Here is a 23,597-nt window from a genome sequence, read left to right as displayed (position 1 = left end):
ACACACACACACACACACACACACACACACACACACACACACACATATTGGTGGGGGGATCCTTTTGACAGTACTTCGAGCAGTAGTCAGAAATTTTGACAGAAAAATAACAAACTTTGACAAGATATGCCAAGAATAGATCTCAGAATAGATCTTGGTATACACGCCTACACTTGCAGAACTAACTTACTGCCAGTTCCTTACACTATAAACTAACTTGTGTGTGTTCTCTGAAGGGTCAAAGAGGATTACCTGGTGAACAAGGTTTTAAGGGACTGCCTGGACCACAGGTGAGAAACTACTGATCCTTCACTTCTCACTCACAATACTCTAAATTTATTCCCTGTACTTTTTGTATTGATTATTTCTGATTTGCCTTTGTGTTTCTGTTCAAACTAGGGTCCAAAAGGTGACATCGGACCTACAGGAGAGACGGGACGTGTTGGAGACCCTGTGAGTCAACCAATTTTGTCTCACCTTTGAACACCAAATGGCACGATGTCCTATGCTGTGATGACTGGTGTGTTTCTCCATGCAGGGCCCACCTGGATTGACCGGTCCTCAAGGTCTTCGCGGATTACCGGGCAATGTGGTAGGTCTTTTGTGTAGAAAGATGATCATGCCATGTATGTCATGTGACTATCTGCTGTACAAGCATGATGTCTATGGGGTATCTGAAGCAGAGCAGCTCGGGGATATGGAGAGTACTGTGGAAAACAGTAAAGAAAAAGTCACATGGGGCATCTGGGTATAGTGTGTAGAGGTAAAAGCACTCGCCTACCACTGCGGAGACCCGGCTACAATTCCCGGTAGCGGTATTTCTGGCTTGGTCAGACGTCCCTACAGACAAAATTGGCCATGTCTGCGGGTGGGAAGCTGGTGGGGTATGAGTCCTGGTCGCTGCACTAGTGTGTAGTGGGGAGAATAGTGTGATCTTCCCATGTGCTGCTACATCCTGCCAGTGAAACTTCTCACTGTCAGGTAAAAAGAAGCAGCTGGTGACTACAAATGTATTGGAGGAAGCATGTGCTAGTCTACAACTCTCCCCAGATCGGCAAAGGGGGTGGAGCAACAACCAGGACAGCAGAGGGAAATTGACCAAGTACAATTGGGGAGAAAACGAGAGAGAAAAAAGTAACAACGTCACATGTGAAACCCTTTATGTGAATTCAAAGCATGTGTGCTTTTTGGACACATTTGTTTTGATATGTGAATAATTATTTTTCATCAATTTCATGGCTTTCAGTCATGTGATGTTTTTGTTGCGGCTGCCATCTTGGGTACCGAATGCATCATACACGTTTTTAGTACCTGGGAGGACTGTTCAAACCCTGCCATCTTTGAACTCTAACTACTCTTTCATACTTTGTACTACAAACGTTAAACACTTTTAGTACTTTATTACTCTTTTTGAGCTTTTTGCTATACCCTTTGTAATTTTCGAGAAATTGCCGTTTAAGTTTGATACTTTTTTCAACCTTCATAATGGGATCCTATGGAGCCAGCCTTGAGTCTGTGATGTCACAATTCACACTACCAGACTTTACAGGCTGCAGTGCACTTTTGACTAAATTCACACATTTTAAAACTGACAGTTCACACAACTTTAACACTACATACATGTGTTATACATCAAACTCTTCAGCTACTTCTGCTCTCACTCACAATGCCAATATTGTAAGCAATGTGATGTATAGTTTTTGAGATATTAACATTTGTTTGACACTAATGTTCCACTCTATTTCCAGTTGCACAGGGCATCTTGTTGTTTCAAATTGGTCCTCAAGATGGCGCTGCAACAGTTGTATGATGTTAACAGAAATCTATGAATAGGTGAAACGTTTTTTTTTTTAAACTAGTCTCCCTGTCTTATATAGGGCATCCCTGGAATCATTGGGCCTCCTGGTCCAGTTGGACAGAGAGGAGACAAGGTCAGTTACTTTTTTTCTTTTTAAGGGTATGTTTAGCTAGATGTGGATTTGAAAGTTTTTCCGACTTTGTCTATGTTCAGTATTACATGTATATGGTTTTTGGCAGCACTGAGTGAGAGAGAAAATGACACTGCAGAGAATGGAAGTGAGCGACCTTGCATGTCCTTCAATATTGTTTCAGCAGTGAACCTCTTTGAATTCATGTCAGTCCTCCGGTAGTGGGTTTCAGAACACGTACTATTCCATCGCATCCCTTTGTGATCTTTCCTTTTCTTTTTTCTTTTTCTTTTCCACAGGGTAGGGACATTTTGTGAATGCATAATATGTTACATCAGGTCTGTTCATGGCCATCTGCCCAGTAGCGTTGCTTTAAATTCACCTCAATGTAGAGTACTGAAGACCGTACGCACTGGACCTGATGTAATGAGTCAGTGTGCGTGTGAGTCATTGGTGTGTATTTCCCATCAGATATTCACAAAAAGCATTAAAGATAATAACAGGGCCAAGTGACTAGGCTAAAATTTTGCATGCACAGTCGATGCCGCACACTATTTACAATTCTGATCAACAGACTTCTGCATGAACGAGTTTCTCCGGTACACCTGCTGGGGTACCAGTTGTAACATTATCACTGCCATTTGCTTTAGGGCGAATCAGGTAAAGCGGGCCAAGCGGGTCCTCCGGGCCCATCCGGAGAGCCTGGTTTGACTGGACCCCCTGGAGCGCCAGGGAAGGGGAAAGACGGACAAAGTGTAAGACACAGATTTTTTTCCCCCTGTCACAGTCTATCTCAGTATATTGTTGTCATATTCCAGACTTTTAGAATAGTTTTTGCCCAACTTGTTAGGCTGGCATAAAACTTTATGACCCAAACTAATAATGTACATCATAGTAACTTGTATCAAAAATGATGTAAACTATATGATTTTTGATTTTGATGCTTTATTGCTTTTCCGAAAATACGATTGAGTTCTGCTGATATTGTTGTTTTTTCCCACCAATTTAACCCTCCTTTTGATTACATGACTGGACTTAAGATCAGGGAATAGGACCCTAAAGTGTGTCTCTAGTTTTCTGCATTGCCTCTATCCATCTGCCTCCCTGTTAATGCATGTTGAACCACATCGCCACATGACTGGCTCTATGAGAACAACATGAGCCATGTGCAGCCATGCCAAGGATTTTTACCTGAGTTGGCACATTTCTGCGCCGCAGCTCAACACGTCCCCTTCATAATTTTTCACCCCAGACATGTGGTCAACCCGCTGACGGGGCAGCAACAAACAGGAAAAACATGATTAAGACATATCACATTAACCAACACACGAGCACTTACAGATTGTGTGTGTTTTTTACTGCTGCCAGGTGCGGCCCCGAGGCTTCGCCGCAATTATGTGAACGAAGAATAGTGACTCGTACGAACTTCCAAGTCTAATTGATTTATTCCAAAGAGGCGGCTTAATTGCGGCGTTTGAATGCCAAGCCTTTTGATTGATGTCATTTGTAATATTACAGGGAGAACCTGGACCACAGGGAATTCAAGGACCTCCAGGGACAAAGGTAATATAGAGAAAAGCGTGTGTGTGTGTGTGTGTGTGTGTGTGTGTGTGTGTGTGTGTGTGTGTGTGCGTGCGCGCGTGCGCGCGCGGTGCGCGGCGTGTGTGTGTGTGCGCGCGCGTGTGCGCTTTTGTGAGTTGCCCAAGGTGTTCTTTTTTATCATGCACAGGTGCTCTTTTATCAGTGAGAAAACACTTTTTTTATTTCTTCTGGCACCAATGAACAAAAAACAATTCATTTTTGTCAAAAAAGCCGCAAAAGCAATTTCTATGTCCAGCGCTCTGTGACCACACCACACTGATTATAAGCAGTTCTTTGCTGTGAAGAGCCTGCAATTGAGGGCATAGGATGGGAGAGGCTGGACAGGGGCATTTGCTGGATTTATGGTGTTAAATCACTCACCCTCATCACCTAGACGTTCTCTCTTCTGAGTAGCAAAATGTCAACTGCAGATTGGATTTTTTTCCATTACCGATTAAAAAGAGTGGTATTTCTGGGATCAGCGGCCACCGCAGAATGTGACAGTAACAGCGAGACTCTTAGCCAAACATTATGACTGAGCTGACATTATCTAAGGCGCAGGATGGTGAAGTCAACCTTTTCTATTTTTTTCTTCACAGGGCCAGCTGGGGTCACCAGGCCAACAGGGGTTGCGAGGGGACAGGGGTACGCCAGGAGAAGGCAAAGTCGGTCCTCCGGTATGAGTGTGAAACTTCCGAGAGTGTGAAATTATCTTTGTATCGCTCTTTGTGCGTCTACATTTACACTGTTTGTGTTTCACAGGGACTTGCAGGGAAAAGTGGCGAACCTGGACCTGCGGTAAACATTTAAGATAAACATTCAACACCTGTACTGTACATGTATTTGCCATGTCATATCTCTCTAATATGCCATGTCATATCTCTCTAATATGTCTTCACTTGTGTTTTAGGGTATGAGGGGCCCCCCAGGACTTGCTGGTCCTCAAGGCCCTGCTGGACACAATGTAAGTCCCCCCGCCCCCGTTTGTCAACAGGTTATCTCAAAACGTCCTGAACGGATTTGCACGAAACCTGGCAGCAAAGCAGGTCATGATCCAACTTAGAAGTAACTAACTTCCCACGCCCACTGGCCAAAAGGGGGTGTGGCAATGGCCGTGGCCATTCACAAAAAGGTGCCTAACTTCCAAACGGATTCACGTAACACCACAAAACTTTGTAGATAAGTAGGTCATGACAGACATAGGCCAACTTAGAACTGATCAACTTTCCATGCCCACTGGCCAAAATGAGGTGTGGCAATGGGGGAAGGCTACATTTGTCATGCATCTCTAACTTGGTCATTTTCAAGTACAAACACAACAAGTTCTGTTAAATAACGACGCTTTAACGGCGAATAATAGACACAAAATTTCACACCTTGCTTTCTCCCAAAAACAGGGTTTGCCAGGAAGGCCGGGAGAGAAGGGATCACAAGGAGAGCCTGTAAGTAATGAAGAAAACAGTCCCGTCTGTGCTACTGTGTGTATAGTGTCGTTTCTACACTAGAGAAAATCTACATTCTCTTTTCTAGAAATTCCTTCAACCATGTAAATTTAATCTAAAGTGGAATATAAGTGTCATAAATGTGAGCATCAACTCATGACGTCAGAAATGTATGAATTACTTTTTTCTCCAACCTCAATAAACTAATTTGTGTAATTAATGCAGAGACATATCAAAACTAGGTGAATGCACACTTGGTACAGTGACCAAACAAGACCGGAGATACTGCATAATGCAAAAGAGGCCGATTAGCTCCAGAAAGTATACATCAATACTCACACCTCTATCATATATCATATCATATCATATCATATAACATATCATATTATATCATATCAACAGTTGAGACGCTAATCAAATTACTTTCGAACCCCTAAACCTGGCATTGAGCTACTGAAAAAGGAATCCCTAACTTAACTTAATCTCTCTCGCTCTCGCTTATTCATTCATTCATTCATTCATTCATTCATTCTCTCACTCACTCACTCGTTCATCCATCCATCTATTAATTCATTTATGTATTCATTCATTACTTCTCAGGGAAAGGCAGCAGACCTCTCCGAGCTCGATCTCAAGGTAAGGAACTCCTCCATTCAAGGCAAAAACACCGGCTGAGATCCTGAGACCCATTACTTTATCACATCTTTTCTTTTTTGCCCCCCTTCCCCCTCCTGTCTTTTAGGGTGTGTGCTCAGACTGCCCCGCCGGCCCAATCGGACCACCCGGTCTCCCAGGGGTCCCAGGGGACAAAGGACACCCTGGACCAGCGGGGAAAAACGGCCAAGATGGCTACCAAGTACGACAAAGTCATGAATATTCCCTTATCTTTGGTTGATGGCATCACATCTCCTGCAATGCAAAGTCTCCTATGATAACTTTAAAGTAGTATTATAAAGTATGAGTCACATACAGTCAATGGTCAAAGTGGATGTGATGGACGGAGAGGCTGTGTGCGTCATTAGGCCGGCCTCCTCCGGGGGCAGCGGCGAGCGGTTAGAACCTGGTGACGCTGCTCTTGATTGTCTTGCCGGGACAGAGACTGATGGGCTGCCGTGTCATTACAGGGCCAGCCGGGAGCGGCCGGACCTCCGGGGCCCCCTGGAGCTGACGGAAGCAAGGCAAGTCCCACGCCGTGCACATAACTGCTCCCGCATGACCCCAACGCCAATTAGTGGCTACTGTGCATCAAAATCCATTTTCTTTCTTTCTCTTTTTTCATGAAGACAGATGGAAGGGTCAGGTTTAATAAAAAATAAAAAAATCACATCCCCATATTTCAGAAATGCACAACTACGTCCTCTTCATAATAGTCTGAACATTTCTGAAGTGTAATTGTGTGACTGACAAGGTATAATCATTTCTAATGGTTGGTATCTCATCTTTTGTAGGGTATAAAAGGCGATCGAGGACCTGCTGGAGGGCCTGGAGACAAAGGAGATAAGGTATGACTTATTTATGACTCACTAGTCTTACATTTTCCTATTGCTTTTGCTCTCTCTCCCTCTTTCTCTCCCTCCCTCAAGAATCTCATTCAATGATTACATTCATTTCGATGCTGTAAGTATAAGACGATACTGAGTCACAGAATGTCATAATTTCATCCCTTTTGTGTGTGTTGACAGGGACACCCGGGACCCCCCGGCCACCCAGGAACTCCCGGCCTCATGGGCGCAGCTGTAAGTACCTATTCCGGGCGTATACTGTGTACACCCGTGCACATTTTCTCTATTCTGTACAGCATATGCCCTTGAAATGAAATGATACTTGAATACAGTTGACCTCTGCCAATACCGTTTTCCCCCCTCTTCAGGGTAACGATGGACAGCCCGGCCCTGTCGGTGCCCCCGGAGCCCCTGGAGAAAAGGTCAGGCTGCACTCCATGCACTCTTTACCCTTAGAGAACTTATTACCCAATGTGTCATTATTGTACCACCCTCCTCCCTCCAGCATGTAGGTCACTCAGCCCAAGTGGTAATAGTGGCCATTAATCACTTCCTTTTTGTTTCTGGCGATGGTGACCTGTTTGTGTTTTGGTTGTCTGTCTTTACTAGGGCAAAGAGGGTCTCAAAGGGATCCAGGGACCAGCGGGTCTTCCCGGCTTAATGGTAAGAACAATTGATTTTTTTTTACGTTATGAAAATAGATATGGTTCCAGCAGCACTGTAATCATTTTGAATTTCCGTGGGTGTAGAAGTATCACTGTAGGTCTATTCTCCTGCAGACGCTAAGTGATAGATTCCATTTCCCTGCAGGGTCAGTCTGGGAAAATGGGAAAAGATGGCCCACCAGGTGAAACGGGAGAGCGTGTAAGTAGATGAGGATGTCTTGCCTTGTCAGCGAGGCAAAGTTCATTCATAATGCTTGACCACAATCTAGCATTGTCTGTCTTTAGATGGATGGGATAGTATTATGTGCATTGACATGATGCACAGCGTTCATATCTCTCTTTGTGATTTCAGGGCAAGCAGGGAGAACTTGGACCACCAGGCAACCCTGGGCTCCGAGGAATGCCGGTACGTAACCACGGCTAAACCCAGGCTACACCTGGACCTTTCTGGGACTAACCTTTTCCTCTTCTTAAAAAAGAAGAAAAAAAATATGTGATGTAATGTAATGTAATGTGATGTGATGTGATGTGATGTGATGTGATGTGATGTAATGTAAACTGACTTGATACGAACACCTGCCAGTTCAAATGACTGCGGGTGATTTACTGCTTTTTTATCTTTCCATACAGGGCTTTAAGGGTCACAGAGGAGAACCTGGATCCCATGGATCTAAGGTCAGTGTCATGAGGGGAAGGTGGATCTAAGGCCAGTGTCATGAGGGGAAGTGAAAATAATTTAGAAATATTTTTAGTGATTTATTCCCTAGTGTTACAGGCCATTCTGAGGGCGTTTCTAGCAACCAGAAAGAGCCACTGCTCTGATTGACTAGCACCACTATATGCTCCGCCTCCTCCCCCTACCTCAAATATAAGATGATTGGATGACCCCAGTCAAGTCGGCTGTAACAACCATTGGCCCGTTTCAGAGGAGACATGTTGTCTTTGTCAGTATGTGTTTTTGTGTATTCTTGTGTCCTTTATGAAAACGTAGGAAGCACATTCTCTGGACACAAACAGTGATATTCTTGGATTTCCACTAAAAATCATCTACCGGTACTTATTCAAAATACAACTTTAGAAAAACAATAAACGTTTACTCATCTTATCCTTTTCACCCCTGAAAAGCATTCAATCATGCATTTCCAAAGATACCCCGCTGCCCTAAACAGCCATACCTGGAACTAATGATTCAATCCAGGAGTGCGGGAAATAGCGCACGGGTCTACTCAGCGTTCGACACGCCACATTGTGATGTCGGGATGAACCCGCCCCGCCACCAAACGTCTGACTCTCACACTTTTTCCCTCACGGCGGGAAGCGCCGCACCTGCTGCTTTGTCTCTGCTTCAGCACGCCGCCCCCAGGAAAGGCTTGTGCCACAGCGCCAGGCCCAGGCGTGACCAATAGCACGGCTGATTACAGAGTGAGCCACAGTGAGCCAGTCCGGCTCTCAGCCCCGCGGCCCGCTCCCTCTGCTGCCCTGGCAGCACACAACTTATTAGAGACACTGAGAAGCCCTTCTTTGCAAAAACCTCCCGCAGGCACAGACAATCACCCCTTCTGCTTAGAATCAGTGCCACTGAATGTCAATCACACTGAAATTATATCCGCTATTCTTCACAAAGTCAATTGGATTCATGCAATAGCAAGACCAGATTCTGTACAGTACCACTCTGTGTTTCACTGTCGCTTTATTTGAAAGTGATCTCTGCTCAGCTGCCTTCATTTCTTCTAGGCTACTTGGCCTGCTAGTTAATGTTAGCAACTGAACCATTAGGAAACATAGCGAATAACATATACACAGCAGCACTGCTTATACACCAATATGCATTATTGGTGCATTATTCCAGATTTGAATAGGGTTATGAAAGATTAAATTCGCAACTAAGGTGTGAAGATTTATAGTACACTTTTACAATAATGCAACTTTTACGTTGTACAAAATGGCTAAATAAAGTTTCATAGTACCCAGGTATAGAGGAGTGAGAAGTTTTGTCTTGAGGACCATGCCACTAGTGGTCTCTGCGACCTCCATCTAAACAGCTCAAGTTAGATATTCAATATATCCAAGATTACTTGTCCGATCGACAACAGTGTGTAAAAGTGGGAAATGTTAGATCAGAATTCTTATCTGTAACTAAAGGTGTCCCGCAAGGCTCAATATTAGGACCAGTTCTATTCACTGCTTATATCAATGATATAATCCTGTACTTACAATCCTGTAATGTCCATCTTTATGCAGATGATACTATTTTATATTGTTGGTCTGACTCTCTCAAATCGGCTACTGAAAATCTGCAGCTCGCTTTTAACGCTTTGCAAAGTGCTCTCACTGATTTGAAACTCGTATTGAATGCGAACAATACAAAATATATGCTATTCTCCAGAGCCAAAGATATCGATTATAGCACCCTCCAAATCTGCACTTTAAATGGCACAGTCATTGAAAGAGTCCCTCATTATAAATACTTAGGCATCTGGATCGATGATAAATTCACTTTTAAACCACATATTGAAGCACTTGTTAAAAAGTCAAGAACAAAGCTTGGCTTTTTATACAGAAATAAGTCATGTTTTCCTATGTTTTGTAGGCGAAAAATTATTGAAGCAGTCTTCCTCTCAGTGCTTGACTATGGTGATGTCATTTATAGACATGCGGCATCCTCCACTCTTAAACCGCTAGATGCTGTCTACCACTCAGCCCTTAGATTTATAACTGGAGACACCTACAATACTCACCACTGCACTCTCTATCAGAAAGTTGGCTGGCCTTCCCTTTCTGTTAGAAGAGACCAGCATTTGTTTTTATTTATTTATAAAGGGCTTCTCCAAAAATTGCCCCCTTATTTAACATCCCTTATTAGATGGAAAACTGATACATGTAACACTTGCTCACGGGATGTGTTAACACTACAAATTCCAAGAATAAACACTGACCTAGGAAAGACTGCTTTTAGATTTGTTGTGCCATATTTTTGGAATGAACTACAGTGTACTCTGAAATTGGATACTCTGGTTTCAATGGGTCATTTTAGATATTTAATCAAAACCTTGATTGATTTTAGCTGTCACTGTTCTTAACTCGTTTTTAACTTCACCTATGTATGTGCTATGTGTTCTTTTTACATTGTTTATTTTTATTCTTGTGTGGTTGCTGTTTTTATGGTATTATGTTCTATTGATTGATGTTTGTATTACGCATTTGTACTCAGGTCTCACTTGAAAATGAGATCTTGATCTCAATGTGATTTTACCTGATTAAATAAAGGTTATATATATAATATGAATTCATAAGACATCCTTGAAGTTTATTGACATTGTTTCTCCCCTTTTGTCTTTTTTTTCCAGGGAGAAGATGGAAAGCCTGGATTGCCTGGGCGTGAGGGCAAACCTGGGAAGGAAGTACGTTCAACCATAGACGCAGTGCATTTTGTGGTGATCAACATGTCAAAGATGTGATCATTATGTCTGTGCTGCGTTTGTTTTTGTAGGGCGCTATGGGACCTCCTGGTGGAGAGGGACTTAGCGGTCCAAGAGGGGAGTCGGTGAGTCATTTCCAATCAGTGACGGAGCTCAGCCGGACACTTATTACAATAGCAGACAGACACTGCGCAATGTCAAAGAGACACATAGACATGGACATACTGTAAAGTAGCACTCATGCCCCTGTTGAATTTCTCTCCCTGTCCTTCCCCATCTATTCTCTCATTCCACAAACATGAGGGCATCTCTCTATCTCTCTCTTCTTCTCCCCCTCTCCTCTTGCCCCCCCCCCTTCCCTCTCTCTCTCTCTCTCTCAGGGCAAACCAGGTGAACCAGGGCCATCAGGAAAGCCAGGCACCCCTGGAGGCCCAGTGAGTTATGCACTGTTTTCTAATGCATACAGAATTGACATTTGCGGTTCAGCCGTGCTGCTGACAGTGTTATCCAGTGCGATAGTAGACGCACTAGCATCACAACCAAACAATAGTGAGGACTGCAAAGATCAGGGCCACAGCACGCTGATGATAAATATGACAAGTGTTTCTTTTGCTCCGAGGAATGATCATGTTTGGTAGAGACGTACTGTAGGTGATTAGGAATGATCATTTTTGGTAGAGACGTACTAGGTGATTAGGAATGATCATGTTTGGTAGAGACGTACTAGTGATTAGGTTGCTTTCACACTGGCGCCCCGGTACCGTTGCCGAGCACACTTGTCGCCCAAATTGACCCCAGACGTAGAATCACTTCAAAAACGAAACAGTAACATGTTCACAGCGAGTAGAGCAGGCACATACTGTATGGTAGAGGGGGGGTGTGATTCAAGGCCAGAGCAGGACATGAAGTATGTATTGAAGAGGTGAGCTTTCAGGTTACAGTGGAATATCAGAGTGACTGGGGTGAGCAAGGTCACCTCGCCCCGGGGCGAGCAAGGATGGAAAAGGGTTGTCCAGGCTGCTGCGGTAGTATCACAGAACAGGCTGGAGGGGAGGGCTGGACGGGGGCCTGGAGGTATGGAGCTGTAGCTCTCCTCGCAGGCTAGCATGCTAGGAGTAGCAGCGGTCCAGAAGAGAGATGACAAAATCTTGGATAGCCTGGTCGCCAGAATAAAATGTGGGTTTTGTACATTTCTGCAGTCCACGGATACATCAATTTGGGCACCCAGACTGACGACTAATAAGACTCAGATGGTACAGATGGACGATATTTCTGGGTTTCCGGTGTTGAGCGTACGGTCATTATTTCTAGGCCGATTGACGCGAGAACGGAGTTGGAGCTGATCGATTGTAGGTGTTAGAGTAACTGTAACTAACTGGAGGAGGGCAGACGATGTGCGGGGGGGGACATCAGAGAGGAGAGGATGAGAGCAGTCAGCAGAGGGAGCAGATCACCAACAGCCGCCTGGAGACAGGAGGGAGAGAGGACTTCCTGCTGGAGACAGGAGGGAGACGGGACTTCCTGCTCGCAGACACAATATTCAGGAGATGTAAAACCACACTGAGAGGCAGAGTGAAGATAATTAGGAGAAGGAGCCGCTCAGATGTTGTCAGATGCCAAGTGGCAAAATCCAGCCCGGAAGTAAAAGTGGGTGGAGAGAGGATAGAAAATAGTATCCGAGGATAAGCAGGATAGTGACTCCTAAATTGAAATGGCAGCATACAGTACATGTGCAGCGAAGTGTCGGTTAAATTCCTGCACTTTGCAGCTGGCACAGCCAGCTTGTCACCCGACCCACGTGTCGCTTGTAAATATGAATATTCATCTGTTACAGCTGGCACATCCCGCTGCAAGATTTTTTTAATCCGGGTTTCGACGCTGCATGTCAATAAGAACTCCAGCTAAACGTTATAATCTCGCCCGATCCTCGGTAATGAGTGCAGCTTTGAGAATTTAGCACGCCACGTGCGCCACATGTGACCAACAGCCGTGTCTCCGCTGTGTCGCAGGGCCTGAATGGAGCCAAGGGAGAAGGCGGCAACCCGGGATTACCAGGCTTTAGCGGGCCTAAAGGCCCTGCAGTAAGTGGTCGATCCCTTCAGTTAAAATGTTAATCCTCAAACATAGTGCCAATATGAGCAGCTGGAGGTCATGTTAACCTGCTTCTCTATATCCAGGGTCCAGCTGGTCCAATTGGCCCCGAGGGGAAACAGGTAAGCACTTCTAATGAGCATCGATGAGTGAAGAAGCCATGTATTTAAGTGGATTTCTGGCTCACAGCCGGGGTTTGCTCTGTGTTGTAGGGGATGCCAGGCCGAGGGGGCGACCGTGGAACCAAAGGAGACAGGGTGAGTACACAGGGGAGACGCCGCACGTCCCTTACGGCTTCCCTCGCTGTCCCACAAGCCATCACAGTCACTTTGAAGGTGCTGCAAGCCCAATAATGTATCAACGCTGTCATCTAATCAAGGGCGACCCAGGTGGGAAGGGAGACAAAGGCCATTCGGGAGATCCAGGTATGCCCGGGAATCCCGGACCCCCGGGCAGAAAGGGCCACACAGGGATGATGGGCATGTCGGGACCGCCGGGAGAAGCCGGCCCCCACGGGCCGCAGGGCTCCACCGGAAACCCCGGTATCCCAGGCCCAAGGGTGAGAACATCACTACAGCAATCCATTTCTTCACATTGTGAAACAATGACACGCTCAGTCGATTTTGATGTAGGTTTTAATAATTGAATGAAACATTTGCGTCTCCGTTACCGCAGGGAGAGTCAGTATCACTGGAGCAGATGAGACGGCTAATCCAGGAGGAGCTGTCCAAACAATTAGATGGTGAGGCGCCACTTCTTCTGACTCGGGCTGAGATGCTTAGCTCATTTGGGTTCATTTGACTGATTCCAATAGAGTTGTTTGATGCTTAAGCCAGTTGTGTGTGTGTGTGTGTGTGTGTGTGTGTGTGTGTGTGTGTGTGTGTGTGTGTGTGTGTGTGCGCAGCCAAAATGGCATACCTCATGGCTCAGGTCCAGCCAGCCCATGTGAAGAGCACAGCAGGCCGTCCGGGACCTCCTGGCCCTTCGGGTAAAGATGGCAGTGCCGGGCGACCTGGCCTTCCCGGAGAGCCCGGTATGCCCGGACAGAACGGAGGAGAAGGAATCAGGGGACCCATGGGCCCTAAAGGTAGGACAAAGGATCAGAGTACTGTTATTCGTTTAATTTGTTTCTCTCTCTTTTTTTTTGATAATTTTCCCCCCCAGATTTTTTGCCTCCAAATTGTACTTGGCCAATTCCCCCTGCTGTCCCAGTCGTTGCTCCACCCCCCTCCCATTCAGGAGAGAGTTGTAGACTAGTACATGCTTCCTCACCAGCCCCTTCTTCGACTTGTCACCTGACAGCGAGGAGTTTCACCGGCAGGACTTCAGAGGATCATGCTATTCTCTCCCCAGTTCCCCTCGACCCCGGCCAGGCACCGCAACCGACCATAGGGAGGCGCTACTGCAGCGACAAGGACACACCCTTAATCCGGCTTCCCATCCACAGAGCAACTAGGACACATACCCTTAATCCGGCTTCCCACCCGCAGATACGGCCATAATGTGCCTGTATGGACGCCCGACCAAGCCGGAGGTAACACAGGGGCTCGAACCTACGACCCTTGTGTTGGTAGGCAGGGAATCCACCGCTGCACTACCCGGATGCCCATAATTATGTCTACTTTCTCTGTTCCTTCCAGGTGAGAGAGGAGGAAGAGGAGAAAAGGGAGAAGCTGGTGTGGGCGACAGAGGAGAGCAAGGCCCCACCGGTCCTATAGGTAACGCCCCGTCTCTCATTGCCCTATTCATTCTCATTGGCCCCCTCTCCTTGTCTTGATCTAAAGCGCTCCCGTGTCCCACAGGTCCAGCTGGTCTGCCCGGCTACGGTAAAGACGGCAGCCCGGGACAAGCCGGAGTCCAGGGAGAGCCAGGGAACCCGGGACCCCACGGTCAGGCGGGGCCCCCGGGCCCTACCGGCCAATGCGACCCCAGCCAGTGCGCTTACTACGCCAGCCTGGCACACCGGCCCCACACCAAAAACGTCAAGGGGTCTTAAACAGAGCAAGACGCAAAGAACTCAAAAGTCCAGCTATATTTATGAACTGGGACGCGTCGGTATGAATCAAGAACTTTTTAAGGATGATAGTCGCCTCCATTTGGAGGGCTGAAGCAATATGTGCTGCCGGTCAGATTCTTTGTTTTGTTTGTTTTTGGTATGACGCTTGGGACGGACAGGGGAAATGAGCAGTGGGCGTTTTTTTTTTGGTGGTCAAACTTAATAAGGGCTATAGAGGGCAGCTAAACTGTTTTATTTTCTTCCCCACACTCGCATGGTTCCTGTAAAATAAGGAGATATCAAGGGTGATGCAATTCTTGAGTGAAGATTTGGGTGTGTGATATTGTTTGTATCACTGTTTTGCATCAATTACCCTTCACAGCAGCCTCAGTGCAGCATCAGTAACCATAACCACTCTCCCAGTTGATCTGTTGCTGGGGATCTACTGGTAATCAACCAGCTGAGGGAACGATCTACTTTATTGTCAGTGGGGGAAACAGTCATCTGAAATACCAGTAGTGATTGTGTGGAGGAGTATGTGTGTGGAGAGCGGTGGATGATCCTGTTGTGCATGTCTTGCCTCCACGCTGGTAGTAGTTTGCATACTGTACTCCAGGCAGACATAACTTGTAGTAAAAAAAAAAAAAAAGGAAATCCACCCTAAAACAAAATTTGGCTGCACCCCCCCCCCAATTAAAAAGGAATTGTGAATGATCTAAAGGTACCCAGACCCCGCTCGCTTCTCCATCACATCCCACAGATTAAAGTCTTGGCAGTGTTGTTCTCTAGCTCCAGGAGAGATTGGAACGCTATGCATCCATTTTGGAAAAAAGAAAGAAAAAAATAGAAATGTTACAGCTCAGTCACCTCTTTCAATTGGCTCAAGATAGTTTGCATTTTGCTCTCAAATGTGCTTCTCAAATGTGTTCATATTCACAATCTAAAAGTCATCCGGGCAGACAACATGAATGACATGACCTTTATAAATGCTGTTTATGGTTGAAAATGTTCCTGCATCGAAAGGCGTCCATTATAGCTGCGTCTCAAAGATGCATGTCATCTTAAGATAAAGGCAGCTGTCACGGAAAACAATCGTCAATGTCGCGTTTGTACTTGTGCGTTTAATGAAGTGCCTGTAGTCACTCTCTCTCTCTCTCTCTCTCTCTCTCTCTCTCTCCCAGGCATGCCACGGGCTTTAGCAGTAAACAGCTTTGAGGAGGCGGTATAATTGCAGCCTTTGTTCACCTTAGCTTCAGAAGCCGCTCCGTTTTGGTTTCACACTACTTTCTCTAAACGTGTCACTTCCTTTCTGCTCTGTGTGGCTTATTAAGCGTCTGGCCTGTGGCACAGTGTGGCAGGGACCGGGCAGCTCAGCCCTGCTCTGAAAAGATGCCTTTTCTTATTTTGTCCCCTGGAAGCTAAAATTGGAGAGCTCCTTCCCTGAATCCTGATGAGCGGACCATTGTGTTAACCAGTTGAAAGATGTTTGCTTTATGTCCCTCGTGGACCAATTACACCTCTCCCAAACCCCCAGAATCTAGTAAAGAGCCTGCACAATGGTAGCACATTTGTCATCTTCTACAAAAAAAAGAAAGTAAAGAAAATACATCAGTACTCCAAAAGGGGAAGGGATAGGGCATTTTTCAAGAACTGATAATGTCACTGGGGGGTATGCAGGTTTACAATAAACAATACTTTTTTTCTGAATTTCCCTCCATTTTCTCCCCAATTCTACGGTCGTTGCTCCAACCCCGCTGCCGATCTGGGGAGAGTTGTAGACTAGTACATGCTTCCTCCGACACGTGCAGTTGCCAGCGGCTTCCTTTCACCTGACAGTGTGGAGTTTCACCGCCAGGACATAGTGCGTGGGAGGATCACGTTATCCCCCCCCCCAGTTCACCTCTCCCCAAACAGGTGCCCGGACCGACCAGAGGAGGCACTAGTGCAGCGACCAGGACACATACCCTTAATCCGGCTTCCCATCCGCAGACACAGCCGATTGGGCCTGTATGGATGCCCGACCAAGCCGGAGGTAACACGGGGGCTCGAACCTGCGACCCTCGTTTTGGTAGGCAGGGAATCGGGCCATTTGGAACTCAGGTCACCTGATTGAAGGTCATTCATGATGAATGTGAAAATGTGACTCCCGCACAACTTAGGTTTGAGATCGTTAGTAGAGCAGATTGGAGTTTTAGGGCTACAAACGTTTATCAGAGGCAGAAATAATCTGATTGGTTGAGTTAAACCTCAATGGGTGGAACCAATGGGGGTATGTTATCATCAAACATGAATGGCAAAGAAGGAACTGTGGTCAAAAAAGGACGTGGTCATTATACATTATGGTTATGCAGTATATCATACAAGCAAGTGATACAAAGCAGCTTTTACATGAAGGTCCAGAATGTGTGAAAGGAGACAGTTACTGTTCTAGTCAAATACATTCTGCACCCGCTTCATGCCTGTTAGCTGCCTCTCTGTTATTGGTTTATTATTGCACAGGCCATATCAGTATTGTACTTTCTTGGTTGGGTTTCATGCTTTGCACACCACTCCGCATGATGTTATGATGCATTTCTTTAACTCATTTTCTACTTCCAGGTAGACAATACTTGTACATCTTTAATTATTCAAAAGAACCCATTTTACCTTGCTGATTTGTTTTTAACTTATACTGCTAAATTATTCACAATTTGAACTAATACAGATGTGTATTCATTAAACAATGTGTATTGAATAACCCCTCTTTCCCTGAAGAATTGGTGCTAAGATGTTCTAAATTAGTAGCATATTTGTAAGTATTGGAAGGATACATGTACTGTACTGTATATTGTAATAAAGACTGGAACAGATCCATTTTATAGAACAGGCTTTTTTCTTTCTTTTTTCAACATACCTTCACTCCCACTTTCTCTCGTGGGACTGAAGTGCTCATATACAAATCCTTAGAAAACCATTTGTCTTTGTTGAGATGCAATGTAGTCACTGCAGTGACTTTACAGATGGCTGTCGCCAAAGTCCTGGGCATTGTAACAGAATTTTGAGTTGATCTCTCAGTCACTCACTGTTCTGTGTTGCAGTCAAGTCACTATATCTCCAGTCCGAGTCCAACTCCTAGAGTGCATTCAAAGCACATAATGCTTAGAGGGGAACGCTGTGTTAAGGATTTGGGTAACGCTTTACAATAACGTACACAAATAATGTAGTAGTTACTAGTAAACGAATCATTAACTAATAGTTAATGAGTAGTTAATGAATAATTCATCATTAGTCAATCACTAGTTAATGAGTAGTATCTAAGTTCCAGAGTAGAGTAGTTAATCATACCCTACTACTATATATTCACAAACTCACATTTAGGCTACTAATCATTAACCATCTATTCAGGAATTGACGACTAATCAGTAACTAATGTTTAACTAATATATTCATGAACTGACATTTATTCATCATTAACGAACAATTAACTACTCATGGAACTGACCGACTAATCAGTAACTAATGATTAACTACTCAGAGCTGACATTTAGTAATCATTAAGTAATGATTAACTACTCTACTCAGGAACTTAGATACTAATCATTAACTAATGACTACCTACTCACTCAGTAACTATGATTAACTAGTGATTGACTAATGACAAATTATTCATTAGCTACTCATTAGTGAATCATTAGTTACTAGTAACTACTACATTATTTGTGTACGTTATTGTAATGTGTTTACCAGGATTTGTTCCTTTTAAGTTCAGAAATTTGCACAGCTGAAAGTCCAGCTCAGTCAAGCCTCAAGTCTTTTCATGTTCACATCATGTAACAAAATTATAAGCTGATGAATGTAAGGCACAAGCAATGTGGTTCTATTGCTCAGAAATGCAGTAATACGGCCAATCATTAGTTTGAGCACTTGTAAGATGACGAATGAGATGGTAGAAGTGTTTGGCTATAGCAGAGATAAGTGGATGCTTGCCATGCAGAAGGTTGCTGGTTCTGACCCTCTCACTCGTGTCAGTAGTGTGAATCCTTGTACAAATAAGATCATGAAAAGCTGTCTGCCTTTAACATGACAACGATTTTCTCAAAATGGAAAGATTGAAAGTCAGGAAGAACATTGTAAACAATATCAATTTATTTTATGATATTCCAGAAATAGTTTGATATAGCTTATTCTGACATTGTCACTCGTTCCCCTGCAATCCATCTGGTCTACCATCTGTAAGCTGAATACGGGAATCAATCTGTGCTGCAGATTAAACTGGTACTTGCTGGTTGTTTCATTTATGCACACTACTTAAAGCGTTTGGCTGGGAGCCACCATGAGATCTATTAAATCAAAGGGATGTCCTTGTGGAGGGTGGCTGTGCTGCTAAGTCTAGCCAGCTGCTCGCTAAAGGTCATATTTGATCTGTGAATGTATCTGAGGAAGGGATGATGTTGACTCTCCTTTGTTCCCTGGCAACAGTGAGATGCCCTCCTGTATCCAGATGATATCCTTATCCACGCTGCTGACAGTGGCACCTTGTCCACCCAGCCCTTTACTGCCATGCTCGTGGATTTTCTGTTTAGTCTAATGGACATTTCTTGGACCCTGTAATGTTTCATTACCAGGCTACCACATGCATACTGTGACAAACTACTCAACTCTGTTACAATGTAACATGTTACATGTAAAATGTTACTACTTTCATGAAAGTAATTAAGTAAGCAACAGGATAGACCATTCACATATTCCATTAAATGGGAAATAGGCCTATAATCTTCTTAATGCACTCATGCCACACTTCCAAAACATATCACTTTATTACACTGAAAAAACATGAACATGTGAAAACCAGTCAAAACCAATGAAGGATTCTACATTTCTAAACAGGCGGAGATGCCAGCTACAGTATTAGATCTGCGCTGGTGATGGAATCTTTTGATCCAATGTGAGCATGTTTTCTTGTTGAAATAAATCACAACATAAACCGACTGCATAATGCTGGTAGAGGGGGGAACACAAACAAGTAGAAATGATGTATTCAGTGAGCTTATTGGAGGAATTCAAAGAGCACATGCATAAAAGGAAATGAGAGAGATGCACCTTTGTCATATTTTACAACCTGGTTCTGTTTGTTTTATGAAGGTACAGAAGGAAGACCGTGGGTGAGTGATTGCCTAGACTTGGATCGGACAACATCGCGGGCCTGCGGGGCCTCTCGTCAAGCCGGAAGCTTTGGCGTCGGTAGGTAGCAGCTATCTTTTGAATACACACCGTCAGATAAGCTCTCTCTAGAATCACACGTGAGTTAAAAAAGTCTATACAGTATTCTACAATGCGCCTTGTCTCGGTTTTCCCTTTGTGTCTCTTAAGAGCCGTGGCTCCAGATCAGCAGGCCTGGACTCATCCTTTCGCTGGGTCAGTGCCGGCTGAGATCGGGAGCGTCTGGTGGAGCGTGGGCGGGTCTCAGGGCTTCTTGTAGCTGGCGGAGTTCTTTCCGCTGACCAGATAGAGAGGCGGAACTCGCCCTATACAAGTCGAGGGGTCGCAAAGGCCGGGGGCCCCCGTGGCCCCCCTCGGACCAGGCGAACCCGAGACGCCGGGACTTCCTGTGTCGCCGTGCCCTCCGTCTTTGCCATCCTTCCCGACGCCAGCGAGGCCTGGTGCACCTAGAGTGGAGATACAAAATAGGATTAATATGTTTAAAGGGGAAATAAGTACGATTTTTACACAAGGAGTCTAACCACGTATGAGAAGAGCCTTGTGTTACCTGGTGCGCCGGGCGCGCCTGTGCTTCCTTTGATCCCCACGCCATCCTCTCCCTTGTCTCCTTTATCTCCCTTCACTCCAGCATCACCTGCAGAACAGAGTCACACACACACACACACACACACAGACACACACGCACGCACATTCGCACACGCACACACACATACACACACACACACAGACACACACACACACACACACACACACACACACACACACACACACAGACACACACACACGCACGTTCACGCCGATGAGAGAGCTGGAGCAGCCTATTGTTTTCAGAGCTGCTGTATGGGGATGTAATTGGAAAGCGTATTGGCTGTGCTCTGATTCAGCTCGTTAGGTGAATCATGGATTGGATAATGTTATGGAACGCTCTGCAGAACTTCAGTGTGTGGTGTCAGTGTGAAGGCAAAGACGTCACAGTTGTTTTCTCTAAAGGCTGCCAAGACAGAGAAGCCTTTGGACGCTCTCCAGAAACATGAAGGACAAGCAAAAGGCTCTCACAGCACTACAGTTTATCATATTTAATGTACCCCCAAAAAACTGTTTGCAAATGGCCTCCGTAGACTTCTGACACCTTTTAGGGAGTGATTTTTGAGCTGCCAGCGCCTTTTGCAATTCATTTTCTATGGTAAAGGCTTGTTAGGAGCACTCTGCTTTTTGGTGGAGCGCTCTCGCCGTTGAGCGCTGCTCATCAATGTCACTTTTTTTGACCAACCAATCAAAATCGAGGAAGATGCAGGAGTAAAAAGATGTTAAAAGCAAAGCCTGGAGAGATATCTCAGCTTTTTTGGGGGTTCGGCGTGAAAATGATTATTGTATTATCTTGTTGGGTTGATGTTAGCTTGCTATTTACCTTGTTATGCTAGCTAGCTAACATTAGCTACTAACTGTCTGTGCGCTGTGTGTCTGTGCATTTTGGAAGCACTCTGGGCTTTCATATTTTTTATATTCCAAAGCGCCCCGCCATGTGACATCATCAGTGATGTATCACTCGTGATGACATCACTGATGCCATCACTCACTGATGACATCACAATTACTTGAGTGACATCACTGGTGACTTCACATGACGCAATATTATTTTCCCCATGATGGCGATAACCTCGCGTCACCAGGCTCTTCTCGGCGAGAAAGAGCCTGGCTCCCGCCCACAATTGATTTTGTCACCCTACTGGTTCCGGCCTAGAGCCCGCCCTAGACCGGATGGCAGCGTTTCTAGCTCGTCAACTTTCACGTTAACTTGACAATTTGACCCAAGTATCAGAACGGCAAACAACAAAACAAAAGATGGACGTACCGAAGTTCTTTTAGAAACATTGCGGATTCACAATCTCACATCTTTTAAGCCAATACAGAAGCTTTGCATCAGACAATTAATCGAGGGAAGAGACATCAAGCTAACAGCAACACAGATGTTTTTTGGCGCACTGCCTTCCGGTTTTCATTCTGGTTCCGTGGTTTACGCCCCATGACAAAAAGCGGGGTGGAAGGTGCCCAGACTATGATGGCGAAGGCTAGGCGAAGGCATGACCCGCCCCTCTCTGCCTCTGATTGGCTGACTGTACTCGGCTGTTCCCACCTTCTTTCCAGGCGAGCCAGAAGTATCTCAAACGTGAGCAGCAGGTGCAAAACAATAATTAAATCAACAAGCATGAGATACTTCATTATATGGAACGTTACAATTACAGACCCTATATCTGAGTTATTTAGGCCTAGTTAGCCTACTGCACAGACGTGTAATTTTTTCTTGTTATTCCAAATTTAATCACATTGTTGCTCTGATTAAATAGAAGTACAGTTATTTGTGTAAAAAAAAGACTGGTAAAGCAGAAGTACTGATTCAACTTAATTAGCCTACTCAAGTAAAAGGAAAAAAGTACAGGCTCTGAAATGTACTCAAGTATAAAAGTAAAAGGTTTTCTGTGCAAGGCGAATAGAAACTCACGTCATATTAATATAATTCAAATACTATTCAACTTAAAAGGTCCCTTCAAAACATATTTTAAGATGCATAAAGACTATACTTTAATCTTCTAGTCTTAATCACTATGACCCACTAGCTCAGAGAGTTGGATTGCTGTCTAGCAGTTTGGCGCTTGTGGGTTTGAGCCTCAGTGACTTTTGAGGTTGTAGGTTTGATCCTCAGTCAGTTTTGAATGGCGACAGCCAGAGGAAAGAGTCATTTAAAGCCCTGAGAAAACATGGTTCAATCAGTCTGACTTGGTGGCACAGAGAGTAGGCTTGCTGCCCGGCAATATTGAGACCTCAGCCATTTTTGCGCCCGTGGGTTCGAGCCTCAGTCAGTTTTGAATGGTGACAGGCAGAGGGAAGAGACAAGGGCGCCCGGAGAAGAGCTGTGAGCGTGAAGGGCAGCTGGTGGTGTGAAGGAATAATACACACAGAGACACTGGGGCCAGAGGTTGTGGGTTTGAGTCCTGCTCTGCTGCCACTACCTTATTTCTATCAGTGTTCAAACTACTGGTAATGATAAAGAAGGATCACTGCTGCAGCTTATAATGTGAGTACTTTTTAAGAAATTGCCTGAGGCTGGGATTGAACCAACAACCTTTGCATATCACACAACATTGACATATTTATCTAAACTCTTCATATTTAGTCAACCTCATCCTGATTTTATTTAGTCAAGTTTTCGTCAACTAAGTGTCTAAGTATTTTCATCTCATCTTAGTCAAAGAAAACCGTAACTATTCATTAGAATTTCCAAACTTATTGTAAAGATATATTAATCTGTGATTCTGGAATTGTTTTAAGGTTTGAATGTGCAATACAGACACAGATGCTTAACTTCTTCTTCTCTTCTCATTGGATCTCTTCCCAATTCGTCCCCGCCTAACATTTTTAGTCTAGTTTTCACCAGTGAAAATAGGTAGTTGACTAACATTTTTCCTCATAGTTTTCGTCTATGAAATCAACACTGCATGTCTCCACCTAGTGGTGCACTCCTCTTCCAAACTCACACACACTTTTCCACAACTACACCATGTATCTGAAACAATGTTTACTTATTGTCAATCTCATCAAAGTTTCTGAAGACCATCTCCACGTGATCCCACTTCATAAAGCTGCATTTCCCAATGAAGGGCTGGGCAAACACCACATACTGATACATATTTCAATTAAAATACATGTCACTCTTGTGTTAGAATGAGTAAATGGGCATTGACACTGTTTTTATATAACCCTTGATCAATTCTCATT

General features: G+C 44.7%; 2 protein-coding genes across 2 annotated transcripts in view; one reads left to right on the top strand and one right to left on the bottom strand.

The window, feature by feature from the left end:
• The window catches only part of col22a1 (collagen, type XXII, alpha 1), a gene marked incomplete at its 5' end in the record, with an annotated part of 53,804 nt that extends 39,056 nt beyond the window's left edge, over window positions 1-14,748 (top strand). Inside the window, 31 exons of the mRNA XM_083646465.1 lie at window positions 237-290; window positions 400-453; window positions 539-592; window positions 1,878-1,931; window positions 2,579-2,683; window positions 3,447-3,491; window positions 4,109-4,186; window positions 4,272-4,307; window positions 4,420-4,473; window positions 4,907-4,951; window positions 5,552-5,587; window positions 5,694-5,807; window positions 6,076-6,129; window positions 6,400-6,453; window positions 6,634-6,687; window positions 6,822-6,875; window positions 7,063-7,116; window positions 7,264-7,317; window positions 7,471-7,524; window positions 7,749-7,793; window positions 10,466-10,519; window positions 10,609-10,662; window positions 10,918-10,971; window positions 12,547-12,618; window positions 12,715-12,750; window positions 12,841-12,885; window positions 13,008-13,187; window positions 13,304-13,370; window positions 13,533-13,715; window positions 14,269-14,346; window positions 14,431-14,748. Coding sequence (XP_083502591.1) covers window positions 237-290; window positions 400-453; window positions 539-592; window positions 1,878-1,931; window positions 2,579-2,683; window positions 3,447-3,491; window positions 4,109-4,186; window positions 4,272-4,307; window positions 4,420-4,473; window positions 4,907-4,951; window positions 5,552-5,587; window positions 5,694-5,807; window positions 6,076-6,129; window positions 6,400-6,453; window positions 6,634-6,687; window positions 6,822-6,875; window positions 7,063-7,116; window positions 7,264-7,317; window positions 7,471-7,524; window positions 7,749-7,793; window positions 10,466-10,519; window positions 10,609-10,662; window positions 10,918-10,971; window positions 12,547-12,618; window positions 12,715-12,750; window positions 12,841-12,885; window positions 13,008-13,187; window positions 13,304-13,370; window positions 13,533-13,715; window positions 14,269-14,346; window positions 14,431-14,624 — 2,169 coding nt within the window. The 3' untranslated portion in view covers window positions 14,625-14,748. The remainder of the gene's footprint in view (window positions 1-236; window positions 291-399; window positions 454-538; window positions 593-1,877; window positions 1,932-2,578; window positions 2,684-3,446; window positions 3,492-4,108; window positions 4,187-4,271; window positions 4,308-4,419; window positions 4,474-4,906; window positions 4,952-5,551; window positions 5,588-5,693; window positions 5,808-6,075; window positions 6,130-6,399; window positions 6,454-6,633; window positions 6,688-6,821; window positions 6,876-7,062; window positions 7,117-7,263; window positions 7,318-7,470; window positions 7,525-7,748; window positions 7,794-10,465; window positions 10,520-10,608; window positions 10,663-10,917; window positions 10,972-12,546; window positions 12,619-12,714; window positions 12,751-12,840; window positions 12,886-13,007; window positions 13,188-13,303; window positions 13,371-13,532; window positions 13,716-14,268; window positions 14,347-14,430) is intronic.
• A 5,318-nt stretch (window positions 14,749-20,066) lies between these two features.
• col9a1c (collagen, type IX, alpha 1c) overlaps window positions 20,067-23,597 on the bottom strand; it is a gene marked incomplete at its 3' end in the record, with an annotated part of 33,194 nt that continues 29,663 nt past the window's right edge. The window contains exons 36-37 of the mRNA XM_083645729.1: window positions 20,371-20,457; window positions 20,067-20,269 (exon numbers count right to left, since the gene is read on the bottom strand). Coding sequence (XP_083501855.1) covers window positions 20,067-20,269; window positions 20,371-20,457 — 290 coding nt within the window. The remainder of the gene's footprint in view (window positions 20,270-20,370; window positions 20,458-23,597) is intronic.

Source organism: Poromitra crassiceps (assembly GCF_964638095.1).
Source record: "Poromitra crassiceps genome assembly, chromosome: 11".
NCBI lineage: Eukaryota > Metazoa > Chordata > Actinopteri > Beryciformes > Melamphaidae > Poromitra > Poromitra crassiceps.
The sequence above is the reverse complement of the archived record's forward strand: the minus strand, read 5'-3'. Positions and strand labels throughout refer to the sequence as shown.